The 25,655-nt window shown below is 45.1% G+C and overlaps 1 protein-coding gene across 11 annotated transcripts in view; it reads right to left on the reverse strand.

Annotated features, from left to right (window-relative positions):
• The window catches only part of BCL11A (BCL11 transcription factor A), a 100,759-nt gene that overhangs the window by 73,189 nt on the left and 1,915 nt on the right, over positions 1 to 25,655 (reverse strand). For 4 of the 11 annotated variants that reach the window (XM_025992684.2, XM_025992685.2, XM_025992683.2 and 1 more), the window contains exon 2: positions 19,359 to 19,688. In XM_025992684.2, the coding sequence (XP_025848469.1) occupies positions 19,359 to 19,688 (330 nt within the window). Of the gene's footprint in view, positions 1 to 19,358; positions 19,689 to 24,424; positions 24,656 to 25,082; positions 25,439 to 25,655 lie in introns of those variants that run through there. The other 7 variants (XM_072742489.1, XM_072742488.1, XM_072742492.1 and 4 more) reach the window with 6 other exon arrangements.

Below are 25,655 nucleotides of genomic sequence, written 5' to 3' on the forward strand. Positions count from 1 at the left end.
CAGGAGTGTGTTAAAGAAGAAGATGCAATGAAAATGTTTGACAACGTGAAAGCAGCCATAAATTACATGACAACTGTGTAAAAGTCATGATGAAACAAATAAAGGGCTGACCTATAATGCGTCTGATTCATTGTGACACACACAACTCCCTGCACTAATCTCTGCCCAGCCAACGCATTCTTAAGCGGGGAACTACTTAGCACTGGGAACGTTGTAAATTATCACTAGTCAACAGCATTGATTTTTAGTCGACATTTCAATCAGGCTGAAGTAGAAATACTACCCAGCTCATCCAACAGCCTCTTAACCAGTCCGCTGCCCCTCTGCGGTCTCCTCAGTTATGGCTTTGTTAAATTTCCATTGCTCTCACCATTCAATATTTATTATAGCGTGGCCACATCCAGGCACTTGGCCTGAAGGGTCACCGGCCTGCCTCTTGGGACATTAAATTCGTGCTTACCTTAATGAAGGCAGAGCCAAAAAAGAAAAAGAAACAAAAGGCCACCATTGGAGAGCTGGCCTGATTTTCAAGAGAATGGGGAGAAGACCAGAGGGGGAAAAGAGGGCCTCTGAAGCAATGGTATTCCTTTTATCATTTCTCATTTCTGCTTTTCAGTCTAGGAATAAAATTCAGAGCTTCTCTCCCGGGGTGATGGGGGGAAATACTGCTGCAGTCCTGAACTGGGGGCAGGTAGAGACAACGTGGCGAACTGGAGGAAGAGGCAAGGGGAAAAGAAGCCAAGGATCCAGTCCCAGGGCTGCGTGAAAAGTGAAGGGTAAGGCTTGGAGTTCTCTACCCACATGTATTCTCAGCAGCCACCTCCATCCCCACCCCCAACTCAGGAGACCTCCCGGATCCATGCCCATGACAACCCCTTGGTGGTGGATCTGATCTGAACAATCTCCCTTGGGTCAAATAGAAGAGCGTACTGAGTGAGGAGAACTCCCAGGCAACCCTTGTCACTGCTGAAGCCAACTCTTCAGGTCCCCCACAGAACCTCTGCACCTCCTAACTGCCCAGTGGACTCTGAAGTGACATAAATGGCGGCCAACGGTGGCCCAGCCAATTCAGAAGGATGGGTAATAGAAGGAAAACCCTGACATTTGGTTTTGGAATACATTATGTAATCCCTCCGTAGTGAACCTCAGGTCTTGCTTCAGCAAATATTAATGGTGTCAGAGCAGCCTGCAGAGTGACTAGGGGAGGCCACCATGCACTTGAAAACTTGCCTCGGGGAAAGCCACATGTGGATCATATGGAGTTGTTGACTCTAGTTTCCATTCAAAAATTTTCTCAGGTCTCTTAGCGTGCTTTCTGGACTTGCCTTACCACAGCACTTGTTCAGCCAATAATGAAAACCTCCTAGAAGCAGATTATTACCCCTCCAGTATTCCCTATACACACATATGCATGCACACACACACACTCTCCTGCTCAGAGTATAATTCTGATTCTCACCCCCCCCCCTTAAAGGCGTGGTCAGTGAAGTGAGTGCCAGAGAGACAACTGAACAGGAACGCTGAAAGCCAGGGCTCACCAGCCCTTCAAAGCCCTAGCTTGGTTTCTTGGTCAGCCTACTGCTATCTCCTAACCAAGTCACACACAAATAGTGAAACCTCCTTCCTGCTCTTCCCAGGACCCTCACCCCATTCCTGCCTTACTCTGGACAGATGGAGAAGGGACTACTTGCAAAGCAGAATTCCTCACATTGCAACTCTTTCCAACAGCTCCAAGGCTCCGCCAATATGCCCAGGACAGCCGCCCAGGAACTGGATGAGAACATTCTTCTCTTTCCCAGAAGACTAAAAAACTTGACCACAGAACCCACAGGAGGGCCAGCCATCCAGCACCAGAGCTTCCCACCCAATGGGTGCCCAACGCCACTGCAGAAAGCTGCAAACACTTTCAGGAGGTGACAGAGGATAGTGGCTGGAAGCCACAGGATTAAACCCCTAATAATGGTGAACCCTCGGGGAAGCTCTTTTAACCTTTGGTGAACCCCGATTTCCTCCTCTACCAAATGGAGCTAATAGAACCTCCTTTCTGAGGCTGCTGTGGAATGGAGAGACAATGCATCAGATACACAGTATAGCAAAGGTAACTCTCAGGGTGCCTGCGTGGCAGGTAACTTCTGTGCTTTCTCTCACTTACTCCTTGCATCCACTCTATAAGGGAGGTGCTTTGGGTTGTCGGCATCGCACAGAGGTTAAACGCTTTGCCCAAACTCTCCAGACCAGTCAGTGGTGAAGCAGGAATCTGAACCCACAGTGACCATGCCACACACCCAGGCCTAACTTCTGCTGGCCTCTCTCCCTACAGGCTTATGCTGCATCACCAACCACTGAGGGAGCTGCTAATGGGGAGAAGTCCCTCCAATCACTCACCTCACCAGATCTGCAAGGGCTCCTCAACTGTTCCCACCCAATGGCCCCTTTCCCACAGGCTCCAGCAGGAACCCACTCTGAGGCAGGAGGAGGCTCCGAGCCCATTAGAAGCCTCCCTACCCTGCTCACCTCTCATTCCCACCTCCTACTCCCACACCGTGAGGAACTATGTTGAGACCCCAGTTCTGATAGGAGAGGAGAGTGCTAAGCCATGAGTCGGAATCATAACAATAACTGGCTTTTCTCTAGTGCTTACCATGTACCAGGCAAGCAGGGGTTTTCACGCAATGCTAATGATGCCCCCCATGGGGAGGGGTCCTGCAACTCCCCCCATGTTAGAGGAAGAAATGGAAATTCAGAGAGATGAAGAAATCTCCCCAAGCTCACACAACTAGAAATGGCAGCACTTCCTCACCATTTTATCTCAGAGGCTGAAAAAAGGGGGAGAAAAAGAAATGAAAGGAGATAAACATATTTTGAAGGGCTCATTTCCTTTCCCCTCTTTCAGCCCCTCTTCCCCGTGTTACGAGGCAGGTTACAAAGGCACACAGGTGGGAGTGAAAACAGCATCTAAGGGCTTGGCCGAGTGTTTTGGGTTATCTGTGGGATGAGCCCAGGGGCCTCCAAATTTTCCCAGTTTCCATTTGCTACTAGATAAGTAGGAGAAAAAGTCCACCTTCCCGCTGAGGCTTGACTTCAGCCTGGGGAAGTAAACATGATTTTATCCTGTTTTTTATGGCTGCTCACAATGGTGCCTTTTCAAGTCTATGATGGGGGGAAAAAACATCCTTTATTGTGTGAACTGCATTTCGGACGGGCCCCCAAACCACGTGGAGGCCCAGTGTCCCCTAGGTAGAATGCTGTGAACCCAGCTTTAGCGCCAGCAGCTCCTCTGGTGGGAACCAGAACATGCCTCCCGCCAGTAAGTAACAGAGAAATTCAATTACCTCGCCACTTGTGGCAGGAGGGCAAAGACTGCACATTAAAAGAGCTAAAAAATGTCAGGAAGTTATTGGGCTGATGACTCTTGCTTGCCAACACTCATAAGTGAATGCATAATGTCATAATAAACTAAAAAACACAGAAACAGACCAAAGAAGATAAGATAATTGAGAATCAAACAAGCCCGGACACATGGGTTTGCCATCAGCCCTGCACGGGAAATGCTGAGCCTCCCATGGGGGCGCTTTCTCCCCATCCCTGGCCTTTGCTGGGCCTCGCTTGCTCCCATCCTTCCCAGCCAGCAGCAGCAGCCTAGTTCGCAGGTCTTTCCCAACAAGGAGTTGAACTTCGGCCATTAAAAAAAAAAAAAAAAATTAAATTCGTGCTCACCGATTTCCTACCTGCACGCAGACCCACACGCCCCGCCCTGGCTGTACACGCGGCCGCCGCTGCACACGTGCTCACACGCGCTGGTCTCCCAAGCACCCCCAAACCCTTCCCATCCCGGGCCCTCGGGTTACTGGCGTTATCACAACTCTTTTTTTTTTTTCCCCAATGGCAAGCCAGGAAAGATGATAGAACCTGTGTGTGTAGCCAAAAGACTGGCCTCAACTGGTTCAGAGGGGAAAAAATTGAGCTGTGTGTGTGTCTCTTTTTTTTTTTTTCTTGCCTTTAGCCAAAGACCTGGGAGCATTTGATGTACAGTCAGCAGGTATTTTTTTTTTTAAGAAAGAAAGAAAGAAGGAAAGAGAGAAAGAAGGAAAGAAAGAAAGAAAGAAAGAAAGAAAGAAAGAAAGAAAGAGGAAGAAAAGGAAAAAAAACAAAAACACTGAAAAGGCTTGGCTGCACTGGGGCCCTGACATGCTCTCATCTAAAGCTTGGCCCTCGGCCAAGTTCATCTGTTAATGGACAGCCACAACCAAGGCCTGCACCTCCCCCACCTCCGACTCCTCTCTCTTCTCCTACCTCTTTCGAGCTCCTAAAAACTAGACATCGATTATGTCTGTGCTTTTCCCTTTCTATTCAAGATAAACAAAGTGCTTCAAGTTCAGGGCACACCCTGGGACCCTTGACAAAACAATCTATCATTCTGTCTGCTAAACCAGTCTGGCTACACCGCGGCCGCGAGAGCAACGCTCCCAATGTACAATTTTCCCTTTGTGCTTCTTCCCTCTTGCCACTAACCTCTTTTCTTTACCACCTTCTCCGGAGCAGATGGACTTGACCACTTTGCTTAAGCCCCTCCTGGTAACCTCAGAAATTAAAGAAAGGATGGGAGCTCCTGGTGGCCCCTCCTCCTGCCTGGGTTCTCCTCCTTCCCCTGTGTGGCCCCCCCCCCCAGTCCCTCGGATGCATACCCGGTTCCCGTTAGACCCACATAATCCTTTCAACCCTCTCGCCACACAGACACCCAGAAAATAAATTGAATGCAAGGACGGTCCCTTCTTTTGCTCCCTGCAAGATTATTTTAAGTGAGTTTTGTTTTAAATCATATCCATTAATTCAGCCTGACTTGCAATTAAATGCAAATACACTTTTTACAACCAGTACGGAATGTATTAATTATAACTACAAATGGTCAAATGAGAGCACAGTCCCTCCTAAAAATATTAATAAAATACATAATAAATAATATTAATGAAACAAAAATAGATTCATAAGCCTTGGCCAAGGCTTTTATTATTTCACGCAAGGGGAAATCCAGCCAGTGAAACTTGCTGCACATACTTTGGCGGGACTCTGGCCAACCACCACCAGTGAACTCCAGAGAGTGCATTTGGAGGGGGGCAGGGAGGCAGTGCTCTGGTGTTAGGGGTTCTGTGCACACCACCCCCCCCCTTGGGAGGCTGAGTGATGGCCACAGAGCACAAGGCAGAGCCCATAACGCCTCACACAGCTTTCCCATGTGGTCTGGGAAAGTAACCCACAGGCAGCTTCCCCTTGCTAAGGCAGCCTGGCTCTTATTTCAGTGCCCACCCCTCCCCTCCAATGAATCTCCTAGACCCGAGGGAAATGAGCCCAGCTAAAAGAAGGGCTCAGGAGTCTCACCCCAACAGCACCATTTACTGCTCGAGCGCCAGGAGCCACCTTTCCTCCCGCCACACCACCAGGCCCCTGTTAACCTGTCTCCACATCACACAGCCCCTGCCGCACCCCCCACCCCCGGCTCCCCCACTCCCTGCCCCCGCCTCTCCCCCCCAAATCCAACACACCCACCGCACAATCGAATCTAATTAAGATCAGGAAGAAATTTGCATTTTCTTTTCACTGTACCCCCAGTAATCACAGAAGTTCTTCAAATTTTGAGAATTTTGTTCCTCTGCTAATTATTTCCCTCATTTTGCATTTCAAGGCACAAAGACAGTCTATCTCACTGGTGGTCTATTAATAGTTTGAAGTTTTGAGCATCAGAAGGTGGGGTGGGGTTTTTTTTTTTTTTTTTCCTTTTTAAAACTGTCATTTCCAGTTTTGTAAAAAGGTTTTTTTGGTTTTTTTTTTTTTTTTTTTTTTTTTTTTTGTGGTTGTTGTTGTTGTTAGTGGTGGTGAATTTAAGGTTTTTTCCAAAAGATAACTTGGCTGTGCCATTCTGTATATTATAATTTGATCTCCCCCTACTTAACTGATTTACGGAACCTTGGTATGTGTATGGAGGAAGAAGGAAGGAAGGAAGGAAGGGAGGAAGGAAGGAAGGAAGGAAGGAAGGAAGGAAGGAAGGAAGGAAGGAAGGAAATTAAGAAAGAATAAAAGAAAGAGAAAGAGAGAAAGAGGGAGAGAGAAAGAGAAAAAAAGAAAGAAGAAAGAAAGAAAGAAAGAAAGAAAGAAAGAAAGAAAGAAAGAAAGAAAGAAGAAAGAAAAAAAGAAAGAAAGGAAATTCCTTGGCATAAGTACATGTTTGCTGATCAAATTTCAGATCATGTGTTGTTCATTATTATGACTTTACTTGAAAAACAGTTTGCCACAGTGAGATGGATTCACTTTATATGTTTTCTACCCCTCTACTCCCTTTAAGTACTTTGAAAAACAGTACAATTTTTTTAAGGTACATTTAAAGCATGAACTGGTTTGGATTAAAACAATGTTTCAACGTCCGTAAATTCCCCCCCCCCCGCAAAATACATTTTTAAAAGCCTTATGCAAAGCCACACATGATTTTGAGGGACCTAATGAGATTGTCCCACCAACAAAATTTAATGGTGATTTAAGAAATTCTGATACTTTTCATTTACTTCCTGTAGAATTATTTGTGTACTTGACATTTATACAGTTTCTCCATTATATAACAATGCACTCTGGGTACACTAGATTATGCCAATCTATTAGAATGAAATTTGTACTCCATATAAGCAGAAGTTTCCAGTCGGTTTTGACTTACCATTATGTTTCAATGTAAAGTGTTATTATAGCTGAGTATAAAGCACTGCTACTCCGCGCTCGCGGTTTTTAACTCTAATACTGTAATCTTTCTGGCTGCTTCTAGGGCTGTGTCAGTGTTTACATTTCTGGAAGTTAAATAAACCGACATGGCAAAACTCCTGGATAGACTGAATAATAAGGCTTGTGATGACTACATTGTTTACTTTTTACCTTGTTAGGATCCCTTTCTTGTAAAGTTTGGGGGAGAGACAGAGAAAGGAGGAATGAAGGAGGGGGAGAGGATGGAAAGAGAGAGATTTACACACTGGCTTCCATATGTCACAAAGACCTTCTTACCCACAAGCAACGTGATTGAAGCAGAGTGCATGGAGTTAGTTTTCGCCTGTTTCATTTGTGTTGTGTTTTCTTAAGTAGCAGGTCATCTGAACACCCCCCTTCTCCCCTGCCCTCCCCCCAGTAAAAAGTATGAACATTTTTTTGCCCATTTTCAAATAGCAAATTATCCATTAGATTTCATCATATCTTAGTAAAGCAATTACATCAAGAAAATGATAGTGCGTGTGGAATCAATTATGCATGCAGTTGGCCGGAGACCAAAGGCTGTGAAGTCGGAGAGGGCAAAATCGCTCGACACACACAAATAAAAAGCCCCTGGATCTCACAGATGGACCCCATCAGTTCATCTTACTGCCTAAAAAGTTCATGCACTTAATAATTTATTTGTGTTCTGGATACTGTTTCCCAGCTGAATATTAACAACTTTGAACTGAAGCATGCTTTTAGCATGGTATGGATGGAAGTCACGGTAGGGCAGTGCTAGGGTCCCTCGGAGGTTAAAATTGTAGTTCTGTCTCTTACACACTGTTCATTTTCCATCACAATTTATTTTCTTTCATTAAACATTCCTTTTAATCAGAATATCAGTTTCCGTGTTCTGATTCTGCTTGTGAACCAGTGATAAACTCATAGACCAAAGATGAGCATCAATAATACAGCACAGGCTATTCAACAAGCAAGGGCAAATACCAAAATCACAGGCTCTCAAAAATTGGAAACCGTTAGTTAGCACCTTGTTTTCACAACCAGGGCACTTGTGTACCTTGAAGGAGGCAACCCAGAGCCCAGGGACCATGATTTACTTTCGTGACCAGGGGAGGACACAGACAGAGCAGCTGAGAGCAGAAACTGGACTAGGCCACCGGAAGACTTACTTGAACTCCAAAGTAAATAAGTCAGCCAAGCCCAAGCCCAAGCCGTGCAGGTGCTAGCCACATATTCAAGGAAGAAACCCAAAGCATTGTTGCAAAGCTCTGTCTGTACTTTGTAGCCTTCTCCCTTCCAGAGGAGAAGCCTGATGTCTTAATAAGCTGGAAAATTCAAGTCCCTCTGACATCAAACTGCTTAACAATGAAACTGCCCGACAACTTTCGTGGGGGAACAGGGTCGGGCAGTACGTATTTCTGCACAGATCTGGATGTGCCTCAATCATACACTTAAATTTTACAGTCTTCTCCCCAAATGAGAACGACTTCCAGCCAACACTTCCACAAACTGTACTTAACGTTAAAAGAAAACGGATAAAACATATGTAATTACTCAAGGTTAGACTTCTAATTCCTCAATTCACTAAAGGAAACTTGGCAAGAAGATGCCTCATTTTGCTCCTTTCTACTGGGGCATCCGAGGAGGAGAGCCACTGAGGCAGCTAATACACAAAACATGATCAAAAGTGATTAACAACAGCTTCATATGCAAATTGCATTAATGAAGGAGTGCAAAGTCATCATGTAAATTAAATATGTCAAATCTCTTGGTGAACTTTCAATCTTGAGAAGAAAAAACACTGCTTTAATTTTTTTACATCATCAATTTTGCAAGATTGAAAATCTAAGAATCTTGGTGCTATAAACAATTTTCACCTTTTTTTTCTCCTTCAGCAGGCTGACAGGCCAGCCTGATGTGCACCGAATGTACATGTTAATAGGCCAATCAAAAATGCAAAACAATTCGCAATTACTGGAAGGACCTAATGGTCATTAGAATTTACAACTAGGTAATGAACTGAAGTCTGCCCACACCATGCATATTCATAAAGCAATTTAGCCTTTGAAGATTAAAGAAGTGCTTAAAATTCAAATGAGCTTTAGCAAATTATCAGTAAGATTCATCCAAAAAGCAAAGGGTTTTTCTTCCTATGATTTCCTCATTTTTTTAATGCAAAATTGTTATATCTTCCAGACTGAGCTTAAACTAAACATTGAGCTTCTAGTGAAGCCAAAGGGGCTAAGACACAAACAGAGGCTGCAAACATCGTTACGGACTTTGTTCATAAAACTAAGCCCTTAAGAGCCAAACCTATCTCTAAACATGGTAATTTATCAAAAACAGCCCAGAGTTGCTCATAGGCAATATACTGCACAGGCCTCCAACAAAACAGATTAACACGAGTCCCACCACCCTCCCAAAAAGCCTTTTTCCCCTCAAGTTGAGTCTCCTGTGTAAACATCCACTGGGGTATAAAAACAGCTTTTTCATCGCCTTGGAGTGGCATTCGTTTTAGAAGTTTCTGCTTCCAAAAGGAAAAGAACAAGAAAGGAGAGGATACAAGGCAGAGGAGCGAGATCTGGTTTACTTCTGAGGGGTGAAAACCCTGTCGTTGGGCTTTTATTTTCCTGAGCCCCCCCCCCCAACCCCCATTTTGCAGTGGCAGCATTTAATTCAAGAGGAACAGGTCATGCAGACACTGGCTGACATTCAGAAAGTTGTGGTGTCCACCACTCCCCCACCCCCAACCCCCAGTCATTACATTGTGGGAATTTGAATTTTCAGGCTTCCCAATGACAAGTATGGAGAAGTATCTATCTCACACCTTGAGTGCTAACTCACACCTTACTAACCTCATGATATTTAAGAAATTCTAGTGATAGAATTCCCAGTGAATGCCTCCTCTTCCCCCATCCGATACACCCAACCCAGATGAAAGCACACGCTCCGTCCTCTCTCAGCCAGCCTACAAGGCAGACTGAGAATCACAGCTCTGAAAGGACCACGTGCCTGTGCTTGGTGCTCAGCTTCTGGACCCAAAAGACTCTCTGCTTTGGTGATTGTGTTGAACCCCCACCCAAAATATTCCAGTAACTTCTCTCTGCCGCTGCTGCCCCACGGCCACCCCCCAACCTCAGGCGTTTGCCTAGAATGGATCTTCCTACCTGAAATGCAGGTATACCGAGGAAGTGGGAAAGAGAAGAGAGATGCGGGGTGGGGACCCCAGGTACCATCCCTGGTTCCTACGCTCTCCTATCCGTGGGCCCTGCTCAGAAATGTGGCACATTTTAACATTTATCAGAAAGAATAGGATGCAGAGCTGCATGTAACTCCCATTCACAACCATCTGTATGAGCCACAAGTCCACAGTCCTGACCAATTCCGTTTGACACTAATGTTACTCTACATGAGTAGAGTTCAATGAGGGTTGATATGGGATGTGACAGAGTAAATCAGAATTAGATTAAAAACAAAAGTTTAGAAACTGATGCTACACTGCAGAGCAAATGGGACCTGAAGGCCAAATTTCCCCTAACTGCCTTCAAGTCATTTTCCCTATTAGAGCGTTTGCCTGCCACCCTCTTGCTGGCAGTGCCGCAATCACATCAGAAGGGAGGGTGGAAGGCATACAGGAAGGCTTGAGATGTTCCTCTTTACGTACAATACCTATATATTTAATATATAGCAATTAACTTCTGGTCTGGAGTCTGCAGGCAGCAAGCTGTCCCAAGCAGATAGGGGGGAGAAGGGGCCCAGAGCTGGGACAAGCACAAAAGACAGGTCCAACAACAATGCCTGCTGTCAGCAGCTGAATTATTTTTATACAGGAATTTTTATCTCTATTGTACAAACAAGTACGTGTCTGTGCAGACTTGTTAAGCAATCCACTTGTATGTAGAATAAGATTTTTTTTTCTTTCTTGCTACCAGTCACACAGCTCCAAGATCAGAAGAAATACATAGTCTTTGAAGCTGCTCAAATGTTTTAGTTAAAAGGACAGCAGTTGTTTTCAAAGATCCAAGAGTATCTTTATCAGAATTAAATTTTTCCTTATTGATTTTTTCCCCTTAACATAACAAAAACATAACATGAGAAGGTTACGATTTATTATTAAAAATTTTCGCAGCCTTTAAATCATTCTTCAGTAGCCAATGTTCACTTTTAAATGTAAAAGAATAGTTGTGTTTTGGTGTGTGTGTGTGTGTGTGTGTGTGTGTGTGTGTTAAGCTTAGGATAGGATGGAGTAGGAGAGAGAAACTCATGAGATTTAAAATTTAACATTGGTTAATGTATTGTTTTAACTGTGAACTCGAAGACTTGTGGAGGAGGAGGGGGCTAAAAGGAGCAGTAAATGGTTCATTGTGAGCTGCCCCCTAAATGTAAATAAATCATGAAATCATGGTATCCCCTGAGTCAGTAAAGGGAAATGCTTCGGAGTTTTGTTTTGGTGGGGTTTGATTTTTTTTTTTTTTTTTGGCCCAAAGAGAAACTCCATATTTAAAACGTAAAAGATCAAACATGGCATGTAGGGCCTTGTGCTCCAACTAAGGTAAGAATCCAAGCTACACCTTATTTCTCTAAAAATTAACAGATGTGGGGGTTTTTTTGCAGCTTTTTTTATGCATCATTACATATCAAGAAAACGAACAACTGATGAATATGAATTTAAATGCCTTGATGCTTAGCATGAGGCCTCCTTGTGCTTTTTAGAAAATTCAAAAAGAAAACCGAAACCAGAGGGCGGGGGACACAACAGCACCTGTGTTCTTTTTGAAAGCACCTTCGCAGGCTTCACAATAATTCCATTCTTCATTTTAATGGGAGTTTTTAATCAGGGGACTCACCTGTATCTAAACCTAAGATCAAATTGTAGGTGTAATTGTTCATCGCCAATGCTAACAGGAGTGAAGATACAAACAGAAACTCATTGTGAGTGACCAAAGGTCCCCAGGTATCCCCTTCATCAACATGCCTGCTTTGGGGTGCCCCTGGGAATTCCCTGGCGGGGCCAATTCAATTCTGCATAACACGCTGCCAGCCCTATCTGGAAAAGGGTGTGCTGGGCGCCTTCTCACCTCTTTTACAGGAAGTTTAAATCTGATCATCTCACCTTTAGTGGATATAATTTGTTGTTTAGCACTCTACGAACTTGGTATTTTATCTGTCTGGAGAGATCAAAAAGAAAAACGGCAGGCAGAAGAAGGAGCAAGTTGCAGCCCAGTCCAGCCTGCGTGCAGGGCGCGTTGCCTCCGAGCAGCCACCTGGCCAGGTAAACCTTCCAGGGGCATTGCATCAGATCCGCTCACATCAGTCTCCAGGGTGAACCAAGAGATGAAACACTCCGGTTCCCTGTCTGCAAACTTCTCATTTGCCAGTTCTTGGCAGCTTATTTTTCCAAGTGTTTTGTTTCAGGAAACGTGCGTATTTTCTTTTGTACGTTTTGTGGATTTACCACAACTGGTTCTGACAGCTGTTGATTCTGTTAAATGAACACATTATGAAGATCCTCTTTAAAATCTCAAGCAACGGTGGACTCAAAAATAATGGCAAAATGCTTTTAATGGAGTTCCAGTCGAGAGTTGGTTAAAAAAAAAAAAAAAGTATACATTGAAGGTACAGAAGTCTTTTAAGTCAGCACTAGATCTAAACCGAGTGTCTGTGTGTGTGCGCGCGTATATGTGTGTGTGTGCGCGCGCGCGTGTGTGTTTAATGGGGAAAGAGGGGTGTTGCAAATCACCACAAATATTTACACTGTATTCCCTTTGTTCAAATCACATACTTTTAACAGGAAAAGCTGGAACTGCGGCTATTTAAAATTTTAAATATTCAAACGCCTGTAATTAACCATATGAAACAAATTATGTCGCATTTCTCCATACCACACATGCAAAAAATTCTGGTGGTGGATTGGGAGGTGGCAGCGTCGGGGAGACAACTCCAAGAGGAGGAAAGGATGATGTTTTCATTTTGCAATAGATCAAAGGAGAACGAGAATGGAAACTGTAGCATATCGAGCATTTTTACATTGCTGTCTTTCACACTGGGCTATCTAAGTTTACACAATTCCCCAGACTAGCTGCATATTAAGCTTGCTGTGTACAGCTTTATTATGGTGCGGTGGTGGAAGAGGCATTAATATTCCGGCTCCGCATCTGACAGGGCATTTACATGCGCCCATCTGAGCGGTACCTGAGAGCTCCTCCAAGGTGCAGTAACTGTGCGCCTATTGTAAAGGCAAATGAAGCTCACCTATTCCCTGCTGGGGTCAGAAGTGACCTCACCACCCCCCATGCTTCAAATCCTTCCCTTGCCAACCTAACTCAATGCCATCGCAGAATGACGAATGAGCTTAGAAATAGACCCCAAGTTACTAACCCTGCTAAGAACAGCAAAAGCCTTTGCTGAAATGTTTTAAAAATGCATAGGGAGTGCAGCTGGCCAGTAAAAAGCAGGGAGACAGATTCCAGTGAGCCCAATATGGAATACGTTACATTCTAAAACTGATTAGAAATACAGTCTGATGTTTACTGGCTTCAAATTGAGTTTGGCATCAAGCATACTGGCTTTAATAATGCTGGCATTTTATTATTATTATTATTATTATTATTATTATTTTAAATCTGCCTTTGGTCTCTAGGAGCACATGTGGAGAGCTAAAGCATTCTTATTCGTCAGGTTACATTTCCTGGAAATTAAGTTTGTGACAGAAAATGACTCTAGTAGCAATAATATGGTTCGTGCTCAAATTAATTAGGTCATTGTTGTAAAAACTACATGGCAAATTACAAAGGTAAATTTACTGATATTGGCCAGAGCCTCTATACCCTGGAAGTAAAGGGGAGAAGCAGTTTAAGGATGCTTATTTACCTGGGTAGGAGGAAAGAACAGAGGAGGGAGGGATACAATGGCCAGTTTTCTATTTGTCTTACAAAATAAAAAAGTACTGGTTATTAGCCATTAAATTATATAGTCTGAACATATTTATGAACTTTATTAATGTCCTCCAAATTGACACATAAAACAAAAACCTGCTTGATTTGAGACAATGTTAAAAATGGGCACCAAGTTAAAATCTTTTTTCTTTTTTAATCCTTGTAATAACAACACTGCTGACATAACCATGACCCAAATGAAATCTGAACAAGCAGAAAGGTACTAAAGATCCTTGGTGATTAAATCTGTTGCTAAAAAAGTGGCAAGGTGCCAGGCTGGGTCCAGTTTGATGCTAAGTGCTTTTTACTGCACAAAGCTGGTACTACGGTATGTAAAAACAGACTTGGGCTTGGGGTAAATTTTGTCAAATGATTCCTTTGTGCAGTAAAGGGTGTGAACAGACCAACCAAAGTACATTAAATTAACACTGAATGCTGCAGTCTCGGTGCATCTCCCTAGCTGTGCTACTTTGGTTCAATTTCGTGTTTTCCCCCAAAGGAAAGCCAAACTTTTCTTCCTTTCTTACTGACTGGTGTGCACAGCCACCATTCATCTATTCTCCTTTATTAAATACTTTCACTTAAGAAATCACGAAATTCTGAAAAATGCTTCCCTAGGACTCGCACGTTTGTTATATACTCCAATTTAGTCCTCCCACATTAGCCAAACTACATTGAGGCTGCGGTGTGAAATTAATGATTTTCCAGGACTCGAAAATGTGCCATTAATATGCATCCAACTCTCCTCTTCCGTGAGCTTAAGGTTCGCTGTCCTGACATTGCCTGCACGTTTCTACACCCAGTTGCATTTTCCAGCCCATGGGCAGCTCCACAATTAAATGCCACATTCACTAGGAGAAAGGTGTGCAAAACAGATTTCAGACCCTTTAAAGTAAAAGGCACAACTTGCAACACAGGGAATGGGGTGATTTAAGAAATCACAGCACTGTTTTTTTAAGCTTTCACAGAATGAACACAGAGAATGGGGAGGGAAACTTTCCCCCTCTGCTCCTGTTCCTGAAGTGAATACATATTTGTGTTTCCAATAAAAGGCCATTTTTACATTAACTGTCTGTAACAGCAGGAGACAGAAAAACTAACACAATCTCTACATCACACACAGGATGATCTTCATATCACGTGGCCCTATTCTCAAAACTATTATTTATAAAAGACAACTAGGAAAATGCACAATGCCTCTTTTCTGTGTCACGGAAAGTGTCACGTCTGAAGAACTTTGGGATCTTTGGGATCTTCCACATTTTAGATTTTTTTTTTTCCTTTTTGGCCTTCCGAAGTAAATTTAGCAGCCATGCGGGCCACTGTGTTTAATTAAGCTTTCAAAAGTCCTCTGACAATGCCAACAATTGTAAGACACTTCTGTGGCTCAATCATGCAATCACTGTGACAGTTCTATTTACAATTTGTCTTAGAGAGAGTTTCTCTGACATTGTACTTTGACAAAACATCCAAGCTGCCAGTTCACAACCTTTCTCGGTCGTATTTACAAATACAGCTTGTATATGGGACTCCCAGACTCAGGAACATGAGTCCTTGGGTAGTGGCCTCACAAACACAGGCTCCCAATGAAAATCCTAGATATATATAAAGAAACCATATTCTCTATTCTCTGGACTCGGAAGGTAAGTAAAATGTTCACCAGTATATTGGAGCGTTTTTGGTTTGTTGTTTTCTGTTTTAGCTGCCATGCTAAAAATTCACTTCAGAAGTCAGTGGTTTTTATTCAGAATCACACAAAGAGAAATTAAAAATAAGTAGTCATACTAGGATACTATAATTTATAGTCTCATTTACAATTACGCCATGAAGTAGACAAACACATCCCAAATTCAGTCTGAGCTTGCAAAAGAACTAGTATGGGTACAAAAGAAAAAGGCAAGTTGATTTTCTGAATTCTGAAAAGCATAAGTATGTCATACTTGATTTACCTTTAAGTAACATGCTGATGTATTTCTGTTTTGAATGAGTATTTCTCCCTCCATTAGAGTAACTGTCCCACATATTTTTATCTAGTGATAAGGTATATTATTGCCTAAGCAAACAATTTTTAAATATCCTGATATAAAGGCCTCTATTCAGGATTTTAAGGAGAAAAAAAATCCCAACGTTTATCAATAGTAGCAGATTTTACTACATTTTTATAGCACTGGTCATATTTTTTTCCCATTCTCTTAAAAAGTGAACTTCATGACAGCCCAATCCTAATTTGACGCTTTCTGTGTATAATAAGCCAAAACCTCAAATCTGACACTGTGGGATAGTATTTTTGGCCTTTCCTATAAGTGAACAGCAGTTTCACATTCACTAGTCTTTGATGAATATTTCCCCCATCATAAAATATGAGACTAGAAAATAAAACAACACCCCTATTAAAAGCTCTGACTGCCAGTCACAGGCTGCTAATACCTCCTGGTGAATATCTGACACACAAATACATGAACTGGGCCCCACACAATATAACCTGCTCGTTTCCAGTTAAATTAATACTATTTCAACCGTCTCAATGGATCACAGCCACACAACATTTTGAGTATTTGAATAAAATGAAAAAGCAACCTGATTAATGTAGATGTGTGCAGTTAACACACGTACATGGGTGAAGTGCTGGAGCACAGACTCCTCTATTTGCCAGGTAAAAATCATCCTTTCTAACAAACGCTCCTCTTGGAGAGGCCTATGTGCCGTCAAAATGCATTATCACTTTACTAAGGATTTAAAGAACTCTACCTTATTCTCCTATCTGAAAGCCCCAAATTCTAAGCTTTATTTATCTCAGGAAAATCTGTCACTGTTTTATTCCTGCTTCCTGCCTATAAAATGGCACAGAGCACACAGTGAGCTCAAATCCAACTTACATCACTTTAATAAAACCTTTCCTACACAGCGCACTTAAATGACTACCTTTTATGTGGTTGCCAAACATATTCTTCTAGAGATTCATCAATAGATCTCTCTCCTAATATGGAGCATCGCTTCTCCTTTCTTTTTGTGACACAATTCAAATATCTCCTGAATGATTACCCTTATTGTTTCCTTCCTCACCATAAAAAGAAAAGCAGACTTGGAATCGTGAAGACGTGCCTGAGAGAAATGGGCTAGTAGTGCACAGCCGTCTTCTAGAACTTCCCTTCAGAGGCACCTGAAGGCCAGGGCATCTTAATTTATGTGCAATGCTAGAATGTTAATTTCACCATAGGAAACTCTTAATTCATTACTGTGAATTATGAGAAGTCGTGATTCCAGTTACTGACATCTCACTTTGAGATGTGACCACGCTATTTATGTCCAGCCAATTCCAGGGTGGGAACAGGTGACTAAATACAATGAAAGGAATCAAGGCTTTGTCATTTTTTCTGCATGAAAAGTTTACCTCACCTGGGTTGCAGCACTACTGCACCCATTGAATATCTTAGGCATCCTACATTGTTTTTCATCTCAGAGAAATTATTTAGTACTAGCACTCTAAAACATATTTTAAATTTGCTTTCCTTTCTTTTTCCTTTCTTTGTTTTTGGTTTTGGGCAGGGCGGGGTGCTTCCCTAGGCTCTGCTATTGTACAAGGTCCTAAGGAAAAAAAAAAAAAAACACCTTTATGACAGCCAGAAGTTAAGGAAAATATCTTTTCTTTCCTTATGGAGATTCACAACCATCACAGTAAAAAGCTTTCACTATAGTGCCTCCCCCACCCCCCCACCCCCCCCACCCCCAGCTTTTAGATTCCTCTTCTAAGTACAGAAGCACAGAATTTTGGAGCTGGTTAATCTGAGAGTGAATAACCTATTTGGGACCTCAGTAAGAAGTGTGGTTTTAATTCCTGCTTGACAGACACTGTGTTTTGTCTTTTAAACGAGCAGCTCGATATGTAAATACGATGTTACATCACGCAAGTGTTACTCCATATTTGGTGATTTAGAAAGGCTTTGGATCTCCGAAGACGACAAATCCCCTTCCGCTTGCTCTTGCTTCATTAATCATGCCTTACGTTTTCCTTCCAGTCACAAGACAGCACATGGAAATGGTCATTGCCATATCCTACTGGGGGTAGGGGGAGGCGGTGGGGGGGGGGGGGGATAAAATCTTAACCTACATGTCACATAAGCTAAATGTGGTGCATTCTAGAAAAATATTTCTCATTTGACTAAAGGAAAAGTATCTGTTAATGCAGGAAGCATTCAAAAAGAAGAAAGAAAAAAAGAAAGAAAGAAAGAAAGAAAGAAAGAAAGAAAGAAAGAAAGAAAGAAAGAAAATGTCACGTTTGATTTTAATGATCAAATTCCAGAGGGGGAAAGGAGAAATAATACGACATTTAATCCCCTCTGGACCACTGACCTACTACAGTTCAACTTTGTGGTCAAACTAGGTCAGAAAGACAAGTTTCAGTGAATCAATTGATTATATGCACTATCTTTCTTAAAACTGAACAAACCTTCTGCCTTTTAGGGGAGGGGGCAGGGGGAAATAGAAGAAAGGGATCCATCAACAGGCTTGGCATCTTTGACTCTGCATTCACTTTGGCTTGCCTGTTCAATCACTGTTGTTTCACCCCAAAAAAATGTTTTAGGGGTCACTATATAGGGTTGCTGTTTGCCACTTAGAGTAGGGATTTAAGTCCCTCTATTAGCCGTGAATTCCTTTTCCCCCGTGAGAAACCCACACACCCAGCTACCTCTCTGCTGAAATTAGCCAAAGGAAGGAGAGCTGTTGAATATGTGTATGTATTTTTCCAAGAGAATTTTTGCATTGTGTTACAGCAGAAACAGTGGAAGTCTGGACTGGACATTTGTAAGGGTGACATGTGGTTGTGTAAACCACAAACAAAATCAAGATACATCTGTCAAAACCACATCAGAGACAAGAGAGAGCACAGAGAAGCATTTATCATTTAGCTGAGGAGGCAGGCTGCAGGGAGCAGCCGTTCCTGTCAAACCAACCTTTTGAAATTTCCAACATGCCCTTAAACTTTTCGAGTAAGCATGTCTGTGCGCTTCAGCAACTGCCCTCTCTACTCTGGCCTGGCCAGTCGAAAATGGCATCTTAAAGTCAAGGTCACGGTGTCATCCCACCACGGGGCTGTGTTTAATTACAGCCCCATACGGGCTGACAGCCAATATGGATCCAAGGCTAGCCCTGAAGCTCAGTTAACTCTTTCTACCCACTCCCCAACGCCCTGCCAGCCCACCCCACTTCGTGGAAGCCTTGAGAACTAACTGTACCCCTAGGGAGGTCTGACCAGGTGTTCTGACACAAAGAGGTCATCGGCCAAACTAGCAAATGGCTATATGGCCACTTCTGCCTCTGACTTGTCACCATGGCTGGAAAGGGACAGTGGAAACTGGGCCAGGTCTGGTATGGTTCAACACTTAAAAATGAGAAGGGGAGAGAAAAAAGAGAAAGAGATTCAGCATCAGGAGATCCAGAGAGAGGGTATCAGGTGTGTGTACCACCTACATCTGACTCAGTGAAGTGGAAAATATTTATTTTTTTTTTGTGTTCTGGACGTAAGCAATAGGAATGATTACTTTAACATTACAGGGCTGTCGTGGACAGTCACATGGAGAAATACAGAAAGCACTTCACCACTCCTTAGTGCTTGGCTACAGCACCTCTGAAAATGAAAAGAAAACATGCAAACAGCTTTTCTCCTTGCTTCTCATTTACCTGCTATGTGTTCCTGTTTGGGGCAAATTCCTCTAGATGACGTTGATAAACAATCGTCATCCTCTGGCGTGACCTGGATGCCAACCTCCACGGGATTGGATGCTTTTTTCATCTCGATTGGTGAAGGGGAAGGTGGCTTATCCACAGCTTTTTCTAAGCAGAGGCTGCCATTGCATTGTTTCCGTTTGTGCTCGATAAAAATAAGAATGTCCCCCAATGGGAAGTTCATCTGGCACTGCCCACATGTGAGGAGGTCATGGTCCCCTTCTGGAGCTCCCAAAGGGCCGTGGTCTGGTTCATCATCTGTAAGAATGGCTTCAAGAGGTTCGGCTGTGGTTGGAGAAACAAAAGCACAATTATTAGAGCGCCAGAGAAGAGAGAGAAAAGGGGGAAATACACTCTCAACCCCATCCCATCCCACCATAACATGTAAAGTGTTTCTAGTCTCCTTCATATAATATCCAGAAAACAGGCGCACCTAAAACGCATAAGGATGTGGAGGTTATCAACAAGAAAGCAAATTTATCAATGAGGCAAATCATCATATATTTAAAGAAAACTATCTGACTTGCCTAACTCCTGAGAAAACACACACACACACACACACACACACACAGGCACACTGTAAACTGTGTCTGGTTTGCGAGTTTAGAAACAATGTTGACTGTTAAATAAATAAATAGTTAAAGCAGGGAACATAAAGAAAGCTTCAATAATAACTACCCCCCCCCAAACTGGTAAAAACATGGATTGAAACCAAATTTATTTCTTTTTTTTCCTCTAGACGAAGTTGTATATTGTATCAACGAACAAAAAGAGAGGTGAATAAACACACACATCCTTTGTGTGTGAATGTATATACTCCTAAGTATACAGAGACATGGCTTCATAAATTAGAAAGCTACTATATCACACAGAAAATGTGCCACATTTACACCGCCATAATAAGAAAACGACTGCATTCACCTGTGAAACGGATCTAAATAATAATCATAACGCAGCATAATTCATACTGCCAAAAACCTTTCTGATCTCACTCTCAGCAGTGCCACAAAATCAAAGAAATACCAAATTCACTGGCAATTCTTCTCAGACACATTAGCTAAATGGGATACTTTCGAGTACTTAAGAAAATAAGCCAATTAGTCATTTTTTCATTCTGAAGAAAGGAATGCCTAAAATATTCTAAACATGTTTGCACTTGGTGGCCTCCATCACATAAAAATCAGAATGGTCAAGCAAACGCCACATTTCAGAACAAGGCTGAGAAGTCCTTTCTTCAGACTTGAAATACTTCGCCTAATGTTGTCAAAGTTGACTAATTTTCTGAATGAGCTCCAAAACGCTTCATTATGGGACTATTTCTACACACATAATCACCAGCGGATGGTATAACAAGGTAGATATGTCTTTCATTCCTGTTTCCTTTTTTTTTTTTTTAACTTTGCACCAAAATACTCCAGCATCTCATTTGAACAGCTTCTATCATTTTTTAACCTTCCAAAAGGGAAAAGAGAGTTGGTAAGTCTCTGCTCCTGAAACTGAAGTCTGATTCTATCTCCCCCCCCACCAAAAAAAATCACAAAATACAAAACACATCCAGGATGCTGCCAGTTAATAAAACTGAAGCAGAAAATGTACAAGTCTTAAACAGTTAATCAGTCTGACCTTCTTTAGCAAGCTGCCAATTTCACATTTAATGAACTTAAAGCCACAGAGAATCAAAAAATAGATTTTAATTTGAGTGTAGAATATTGGAACCGATTTTGATAAAGTGCAAAAATCCAGTGAACTCAGGTTAAATTTATTTCAACCCTACCCAGGCTGAATATTGAGGGGGAAGATCTGGAGTAACTCCCAGATGTGCTGGGTGAAATAATATTGAGAGAGCCCTGCCTAGCTGCACCTGTGCTCAAGTAGGACATGTCATAATTTCTAGCCTCTGGTACTCCTCCTAATTTAACATAAGGTCACCACAGGAATATGAAGGTTATATTCCCACTAATAAAGACAGCAAGGTAAGCACTTGTGTTTCTTTGCCCAACATACCCACCAAAAGATAAATACAGAACACACATGCATGCTTTTCAAATAAAAGGAGATAAACGGAAGTGCTTTTGCATTATGCCTCTATGTCAATTTTCTCCTACATTTGCTTTCATTTTGGCCAAGTGAGGAACCGAATAGGGAAGTCATCTCCAAGATCCCTGCTATTTGAATTAAGGATTTTGAAGTACACATTGACAAATAATGGCTTTTTTTTTTGGTTGCTGTTCAGCATTAACTACAAGTTCTGAGGTTTACAGATTAAAGAAAGACTCAGAGATAATATTTTGTTTTATTGAAGTTAGTATTACGGAGAACCTTTGCAAAAAAAACCCATTTTTTAAGCTCCACCGTTAAGATTTGTTTTTTTGTTGTTGTTTTATTTATTTATTTTTTATCCCCAAGGCCTGACATATTTCTGAAAGTGGAAATATTATTTAGGAGCAAAAGGAAATATTCTCCTAGGTATCAAATAGTTAAAGGTAATGCGGTGCAAACAGACTTGGTTAAAGTCTTCTAAATGTAGTGACTGAACTGATTTACAATCAAAACCAGGAAATGAAGTGGTAATTCAGAGGTTGCTGATTACACCTCCACATTTCACCTAATTAATTTTATAGGAGGCAAAGTTCTTGAAAATAACAAGATGATCAAATGTACAGATATAAAACCTGTAACCTCAACATTTTCTATGCTCTTAACGTAAATTATTGCTAATTAACAAGAATTATATCCTAATGTATGAAATACGTCTAACATCGGGCTTCTTGCAAAACATTTGGCCAGTAATGTTCAGAGAAATACCAAAACGTGTTCTTATTATTGCTGCTATACTATTAAAAATGAGACGAAGTGGGGCACAAAGAAAATATGAAAATACAATTCTCTTGGTGTAGTCTACTGATTTGCATTGACATCTTTTCTCAGTGGTAATCAACATTTCCTTTCTGGGCATCTGATAATTTCTCTGTATTTTAATGCAAATTCCTCTTTCCCTAAAAACATTCCTAACCTCAGCCATTTTACCCCCTCCCTCAATTCAACTCCATCCTCCTTCGCCCCCACAATACCACCGTTTCTAAGCTCCGGCCTAAACCTCCCGCTACAAAGCGGGGAGTCCAGGACTGAAGTGGAAGGGAGTGGGCAAATAATCATAATAATTAGCCGCGAATTCTCCACAAGGATTGAAAGAAATAGAAAATAAAATGCTTCTGCGTTGAAACAGCAACACAGACTGGAACGTCTCAATGCCCCAGCGGCTGACTGAGCTCTCCTTCCTCTCTGCAGTTGCAAAGGAATAAATTTAAAGAAGGGGAAAAAAAAAAAAAAAAAAAAGCTTTATAAGAAATGTAGGGAAGAAGCGAGGGAAACGAGGGCTGCTGGGGGAGGGGGAGGGGGAAGGAGCTATGCCTTCAAGTTTGCTTTCCAAGTCCTTCCTTTTGATTGTCTTAACAGGGTAAGGAAGCAAACCGAGTCTGAAACGCGTTGAGGAAAAGCAAAGAAACAAAAGCGGAGGCTGGGGCGACGGCCCGGGGCAGGGGGCCCGGCGGGGGCGGGCTTTGCAGAAAGTGAAGTTGGGCGCCGGGACTCGGAGGCACAAAGCAAGCAGCTTGCAGGCTGCAGCCTGCGGCCGCGCTCGCTGCAAACACGTGCAGCGGCGGCTGCCGGGCCGCGGGGCCCGGGCCAGGCCGGGAGGCGACGGGCAGCCCGGGGCCCCCGCTGCCGCCTCCGCCGCCGCCGCCGCGGGGCCGGGCCTCGGGGTGGCCGCCGTGCCCGGGCCCCGCGGGCTGGAGAAAGGGGGAGCGAGGCTCGCAAACCTCGGCCGGTCTGCCCCGGTGCAGCCTCGGAACCACCGCACACGCCTCAAAGCGCGGACCCTGAAATGCATCCTGGGGCCCCCAGGCTCACACTTTTTTACTTTTGTGGGGCGGGCGGGGGTGGGGGGGGGGGATCTCTGCAAACGCAATTTCTCCCGCAATTCCGGGCACGAGTGTGCGCAGCGCGGCGGCGGCGGCGGCGGCGGCGGCGGCGGCGGCGGCGGCGGCGGCGGCTGCGGTTTATTCATTATTAATGATGCTGCTGGCCCGCATCATTATGATGATAACTATGACTATTGTTGCGATCTCGGGCTCCGAGGCGAGAGCCGCGGGGGGCGGGGGGCGGGGGGCCGGGAGCCGGCTGCGGAGCCGCCGAGCCAGCCCGCCGGAGCCGCCGTTGTCCGTGCTCCGCGCGGGGGGTGCGGGGGTTAGAAGAAGTGAGCCCGGAGACTCGGTGCAAACTTGCTGGATCCCGCCCTTCGGCCTGGCCTCGAAGGCGGGGAGCGCGTCCTCCCCTCTTCCCCCTACCCCCAAGAACGCCCGCCCCGAGAGAAAGCGAAAACTGCACCGCACTGCGCGCCCGGCGCACCGGGGTGCCGGCCGCGCTCCCCTGCGCTCCTCCGCAGCCCCGGCCAGAAGCATTTTTAAAGTCAAAATGAAGAACAAAGACATAAGGGGTGATGGGGGGGGGGGAGCAAAGGGAATTCAGTCTAACCGTCCGTTTCCCCCACCCCCACCCTCGCAGAGCTCGTCCCTCCCCGGCCGAGAACCGCGGAGCTGGGAGTGGGGGAGGCTCTGGTACAGGTTCAAGTTCGCGGAGCTTTCTTGATCTTGCTCTGCCTCCTAGCGACCGAACGGCTCACTCAGCCCGGGAAGCGGAGGGCTGGGGGGGAGGGGGGGTCCTGAAGGCCCGAACGGCTCCCGCCCCCTCTGCGCACCCAGAAAATGAGAAAGCAGCGGCCCCCGCGCCCCCCTCCGGCCTGGTCCCTGACCCAAAGGCCGCGCTGAGACCGGGCTAGAGGGCGGCTGAGCCCACCCAGCTTGGGGGGTCCCGAGATGCACCCGGGGCGGGGGGGGGGGGGGGCAGGGGAGCAGCCCGGACCGCACGCCTGCGCTCGTCCTTTGCGCCCCCAGTGCATCCTTCCGCGGAAGGGCCCGGCTTTCCCGAGTCCTGCGAACGCGGCCCTTCCTTCCCGCCGGTACCTGGCCGGGCTGTAACTTCACACCGCCGCGCGCCGCGTCTGCTCCGCATCCGGCGCGGCCGGGGGAGTGGGGGGCGGGGGAGAGCGACGAGGGAGGGATGCGCGGGGGTGGGGAGAGGGAGGGCCCCGCAACGTGCCGGGGCGGGGGAGCTTCCGAAGTGTGTGACAAGTTCCAGGGCCTAGTGAAAAATCCAACTCCCTGCGCGCAACAGCCGCCCCCCCCCCCGCCCCCGGCCCCGTCAACCCTTTAATAAATACAACACTGGGCATAGGGGGTGTTTTTAAATCGCATCGAAAATTAAAACAAGGGGCACGAAGGAGGAGGGGAAGGGATGTGGGGCCTCTCAAGCCTTTCTCTGCCCCGCTGCCAAACTTTCCCAAGTGCCCACCGCCCGCCTTCCCAGACGCACTCTGTTAGCCAGGACGCAGTAACCCGGCCACCAACCCCATAAAGACTCAAAAGGACCGCCGCCCCCCCCCCCCAACTCTGACCGAGACAGGCCCCGGTTAGAGGGCAGGAACTCGGAGTGGGGTGCACGGCGTCCGGGGATCCAGCACTCCCAAAACACACACTTGCACATACTACTGTGCCCACCTCCCCAAATCCCCCCCAAAACCGGCTCACCGCCCCCCCCACACCTCCCTGCACACACACACACCTGGCCTGGCAGCGATCGGGAGGCGGGGGGGGGGGGGGGGGGCAGGTTGGCCAGACCTGGTGGGAGGGGGGCAGAGAAAGCACGTGGTGACCTCCCCGCGGTCCGGAGCTGAGGACAAGAACCTCGGGGGGCGGGGGAGGGGGCTGCAGACGCGCTTTTTCAGCTGCTTTGAAAAATAAAAATGCTTCGCAAAGCCGAGTTTCTCCCCCGCCGAGCTCCCGGTCTGGTGGGCTGGGAGGAGGTCTGGGCATTGTGCTGGGGGCGAGAGTGGCCGGTGGACCCGGCTGGCGCGGAGTCGCGGCTCGGCCTGCGCCGTGCGGGCGGGCGGGCGGGCGGCCGGCGCGGGGTGGGCGATCCCGAGCAGGGCGGGGGCGCGGCGAGGCCCGGCGAGGCCCGGGCGAGGCCCGGCCACCGCCGCCGCCCGCTCCCGGGCTGCCGCGCCGCGCTCGGTCCTCTGTCTGTTTGTTGGCAGGAGGCTCCCGCACACGCGGTGCTTGTAAACATTCAGACACGAGATTTTTCCCAATCAAAATCCACTTCCACTTTTTTTGAAAATCTTCCAAAAAATAGTAA

This window comes from Vulpes vulpes, chromosome 16 (assembly GCF_048418805.1).
Source record: "Vulpes vulpes isolate BD-2025 chromosome 16, VulVul3, whole genome shotgun sequence".
In the NCBI taxonomy this organism is placed as follows: Eukaryota; Metazoa; Chordata; class Mammalia; order Carnivora; family Canidae; genus Vulpes; species Vulpes vulpes.